Source organism: Elaeis guineensis, chromosome 1 (assembly GCF_000442705.2).
Source record: "Elaeis guineensis isolate ETL-2024a chromosome 1, EG11, whole genome shotgun sequence".
In the NCBI taxonomy this organism is placed as follows: Eukaryota; Viridiplantae; Streptophyta; class Magnoliopsida; order Arecales; family Arecaceae; genus Elaeis; species Elaeis guineensis.
In genome coordinates, this window is record NC_025993.2 from 164,848,629 (window position 1) to 164,853,779 (window position 5,151).

Consider the following 5,151-nt stretch of genomic DNA (forward strand, 5'->3'; position numbering starts at 1 on the left):
TCAAACCACCATCCCTCTCTCCTCTTTGTCCTCTCTTTGAGATGACATGAGAAACCCCTATTTTACCATCCTATTTTATCGTGAAAGAAGAAACGGGGAGAAACCTACCCCTCGATACTATTTCTCCTCTTTAGAGTGGGTACTAGACCTAGACCTTCTCCTGATGGTCGGTGCAGTCAAACTAGATCAGGTCCCTGATTAGACCTTGATCAATTTTCTCTCTATTTTCTTTTTCTTCTTCGATTGAGAGCTAATGGTGTTAGTTATTTTAATCAGAGCCTTCAACTCTAGAGGATCGTTATGTCTAGGAAGCAAACCATACATCTAAGGCCGTTAATAGTCTTATCAGAAGAATCTTTGGATGTGGTCGACTTAGATAATAAGTTTTTTTAACCCTAGTAATTTTATAATAATGCGTGCCATATGTTTTGAACTAATAATTGAAAAGAAAAATATTCAAATATCTAAATTTTGATAATTTTAAAAAATTATGCATATTATAAAAATTATGCATGCCTATATAAAAGAGTACTTCAAAAATTTTGGATCAAGTATAAATTCTTAATTTGGCATGATTATGCCAAAAAATAATTGTATGCATAATTGCAGAGTTGAAATGAGATGATATTCATGTTTTAATATTGTATGATATTTGAAAGAGATGGTTAATTACTACTTATTTAATTCCATACGATATTTGAGATGAAATGCTTGTCCTATTCTAGTATCACATTAAAATAAGATATAAAATTTTGGTTGATATTGCTTATATTACAAGTATGCTTATTTCATATATGAGAAATCAGATTATCATGGATATCATGAAAATTTTTTTGCTTTAATTATAATTTGAGTCTAGCCAACAAGACTGATCATTGACTATACATTAGAAACTAATTTTTTCTTGATTTAACCGGTCAGAGCGGACCACTGATAAAGCTAATTCTTTTGGACATAGTTAGTTACAACTGATCACTGACATATGCTAATAAATCATATGTTTTATTTCTAAGATTAATTTTTTTTGCCGTGTCATGGAGCGAAATATGGCTATCTAATTCAAAGCTAGAAGTTTCATTCAAAATGAAAGCCTTTCAAGAAAAATGATAATCTTGTGACTTACCAAAAAAAAAGAGCATCCGTGAAAGTCTTCCAAAAATGCGACAGTATCACCTTGAAAAGTTTTTAGCATCCAACTACGACCAATAGACAATGGGTCTATTTAGCTTCCAAGCCCAGCGTAAATGCTAACAATCACCATGTTTATTCACTGAGAGGGACTTTGAATGTTATAAAATTGTAGCCGATTTACGTATAACAAAGTTGAAATAAAAATCACTCATCTCATGTTATCTAGATATTATCCATGTCCTAAATGGGATGCGAACTTGTGTCAAATCCGCTGGGCTCAGTGGCATCTATCAAATTTGACAATTTTTAGGCTGTCCTTGTCGTTGGCTTATCCCATGTGCATTTAAACAAATTTTGTTAATAGGGTTTCCTTCAATTAATTTGAAAGTGCGTTTTCCTTTTTCGTCGTATCTCCTTGACTGCGGTCACCACAACCATCGCAGTTGGCAGTCTTTGTCTTCTTCTACACTGGAGGTGTCGTGGAGGTGTCGCAAGCTCCGCCTCAATTGGGCATCATCAATTCTTTATTCAATCAAATTATGGTATCCTTGTATCCTTATCACCTTCCTCCCATAGATTCACAAAATATGAAATATTTTAAGGAGAACTATATAGGTTCCTCAAAGAAAATCTTCAGCCAAAACCTTCCAAGAGAGATTATACCTTACACAATGTGCACTATATGGCCATATATGTTGTTAATTACAATTGTTCATTCCTATACTTATAAATTAAGATGGATACTTGATGAATAGAATCTATAAAAATAAACAGCTGTGATTGATGGCATGCATGACGATATATTGTATGAATCCATCCGTCGGTCGTGGAATGGTAGCTTTATCCAGATTGATGGATAAAGATACTTGAAATACTTTGAAATATGTATAGAATACGATCAATGATTAACTTCGTAAAAAAAAAAAAATCAATCACCCTTCCATCAAAGATACATCCTAAATTGCTGTCTACACTGAAGACAGGGTCTAACGATAAAATGAGATGTGCCCATGAAATCTATAAAATTTTTTACTTTCCGATCTCATGGCGTGTGTTCATGCTAGGGCCACGTGATCACCCATCTCTACCCAAAAAAAAGAAAAAAACACACCCTATGTTGCACCCCATTCGTGATGACGCGATCCGATTGTTAACGTCGCGAAGGAACCTCAGTCTTTTTGTTTGTTTTTTTGGCCAAAGGTACAACCTGTGCCACTCCGTCGACCCTCCAAATGGCGCAATCCAACCGTCCGCCCATACGTGATGAAGGGCAGGGGCTTCATTCGTTTTGAGCGCTGCCTTTGTGGAGGGCCCACCTTTCTAAAGGAATCTAGGTGTTAGTCTTGGTCCTTGGCTCGTGTGAACGCGTGTTTAGGGGTCCGGATCGTATTTTCCACGGTCACAGACACCGAAATGGAGACCACCAACGACGCGTTCAACAAATTTCCAATTCTGACTGGTAGCGACGGAAAACCGACTGGTTGGAACTTGCCCTAGTCCGGATACAAGTATTTTGATCCAATCGGCTAACCATTTTTTTTTCTTTTTTTTTAATGAGAAGGTAATTTATAACCACCCAGATTCTTAAAAGAAAGAAAAAAATGTACAAGATATATATCCGTATGAATGGGTCAAGGTAATTGTTGCTTGAACCTGCCTTTGAGCTAAAGCAGGTCAGTCATCAAGCAGTCAAAAAAACTAACAGATAGTTACCGTTACAGATTATAGAGTGATAAGAATCCATCCAATAGTTTGAGAAATTTGAGCTGACAATTAGATAGGGCTTCAGGTTCCAAGATTATTGCAGATTGCTATGGGTTTCAGAAACTAGGATCAAACCCGTGCATATATACACCAGGTGCACTCACCTAGCATAAATTATTGTATCAGAAAATGAAGCCAACTGAATCAAATTGACTAGTAGATATCAAAAGCAGCCTATTAAAAAGGAAATTAGTCACCCTCGGAAAGACCCGGTCGGATGACTTTGGGGTTGATCCGTTGACGACAATGTTAAGGGTTGTCGATTTCGAAGTTAGCTGGTCGCGAAGAATTAAGCCTATATTCTGTGGAAAATGGGACACTTCCAAAATCTTTTTGCATGCGTAATTTTCTATTCCACCAATATAGTTCGACTAATCAGCATAGAATAGATCAGGATGAAGCCAACCTTGAGAAATTGACACCAGAGAGATAAGCCGATAGGTGTTCTAGTTCACCCATCGTTTCTAGGCCAACCATATTGTGTTATCCCAGTTCACTCCCGACGGCCTTAGCTATGGCTCTATATATAGAGAGGATAATTGATTAGATTAGTTTCAGGCCCCTTAGACATCACCAAGCACCAAACAAAATATTCTGAGGCGTCTGGCCAACTGTTTAATATATGGGGAAGGTGGGAAACTAGTAGGAGAATCAGTTCTTAAAGAGCAACATAGGCTTGTGGAGGTTCTAGCTACACTACTTTGATGATTTGACTTAGAATTGTTGTTTTTTTCTCTCGCAGCAAAAGGTGGTGATAAGGCTTTCCATGGTAGATGCAAAGAAGCGCTCCAAGGCCCTCAAAATTGTGGTTGGATTGGATGGTAAATTTTCATACTAACATCTTAAAATGGAAATGACTCATTATTATATTCTAAAGAAAACTTCCATGAAATTCTGTTAGTGCATACTTTTATATACACCTTAATTTGATGTTGAAGTCAGTATCAATCATAGAGGTCCTTTGCTCCTCCCAGACCTCTGGTTATTGGTTCTAAAAATCTGCTTTATTTTTCCATAAAGCCTTTTTGAGCAAGAAAAATACTCCATATCATGACTATTCAATAAATTTAATACACACACACACACACGTGCAAGCACAGACATATTCGTAAATATATATATATGAATTCTTTTTTTCCTTTTGCCTTAATCATTTTATTTATTATCTATTCCTTTATTAAGGTTTATTAGCAAATTTTGATAGATCTTACTATAATTGTGATTTTATCTTTTAGGATGTATTTGGTTACAAGAAAATTAAAGCAAAATTTTTAAAGAAAAACTAGATTATTTTTCTCAAATTTGTCAAATTTCTATCAAGACAGACAAAAAAATAAAAAAAACTAAATTTTACCAAAATATTTGTATAATTTTCCTTGCAACCAAAGATGTCCTCGAGAAATATGATCATATGTACGATGCTGTTAGTGTTAGATATGGATGCCGCTAGTTTGCCTGAAGCTAATTTTCATACGACTGGGTAGTTGTTAGCCTTTTGTAGTTATGAAAGCATCTTATATCACCTACTCATGGAATTATTGTAGGTGTAACATCTGCAAGTGTAGATGGTAACGAGAAGGACCAAATTGTAGTCGTTGGTGATGGGATCGACTCATTCGCGCTGGTAAGAAAGCTAAGGAAGCGAATGAAATATGCAGAGTTGGTTAGCGTGGCACCGGAGGATGAGAAGAAAGAGGAAGCCAAGCCCAAGGATATTGAGCTCATAGGTTGGCCCCGCCCAAATATATATTACGACGTTCGTACTATAAATGATGACCCTTGGTGTTGCATCATGTAGAATTCTGGCCATCTTAATATGCTGCACGTTTGGGTGTTTAGATGGGATGGTTGATGAACAATTTGGTTAGTCGTGGAAGAAAATTTTCTTTCCTTTAGTTGATTTAGGTTGAAAGGAGGCCAAGCGCATGCGTTGGTGGTTTAGGTGGGGCTTGTATTGTCAGATGTAACTCGGATATACTACTATAAATATAGTCTATGGTGATGAAATTTTAGCAACGCCGGACAAAATCTATTACTATAAATATTGTTTAGTAATAATATTAAAAAATATATAATATCGCAGCAGCTCGTCATGAGTGCTACTGAGCCGGCGATGATTTTTTTTTGTAATTTTAGTAGTATGGATAGTGCCAATTGCAACTATTATAACAAGTTATATCAATGATCATGAGCCATCACTATATAATAACTCAAGATTGTTACCATAGGGTTGCTTATACCTACGATAATCTAAAC

At 36.0% G+C, this 5,151-nt stretch overlaps 1 protein-coding gene across 1 annotated transcript; it reads left to right on the forward strand.

Moving 5' to 3' along the window:
• The first annotated feature begins 3,386 nt into the window (after positions 1-3,386).
• LOC105060501 (heavy metal-associated isoprenylated plant protein 16) lies at positions 3,387-4,911 on the forward strand. Its single transcript, XM_010944239.4, has 3 exons — positions 3,387-3,526; positions 3,638-3,716; positions 4,440-4,911. Exons 1-3 carry the CDS (start codon positions 3,518-3,520, stop codon positions 4,691-4,693), a joined length of 342 nt encoding a protein of 113 aa, XP_010942541.1. The 5' UTR covers positions 3,387-3,517; the 3' UTR covers positions 4,694-4,911.
• The last annotated feature ends 240 nt before the right edge of the window (positions 4,912-5,151 follow it).

Bases quoted from the DNA above. Each gene is read 5' to 3' on its own strand.
- LOC105060501 (XM_010944239.4), top strand. The intron at 3,717-4,439 runs GTAAATTTTCAT...GAATTATTGTAG, and splicing joins AATTGTGGTTGGATTGGATG to GTGTAACATCTGCAAGTGTA.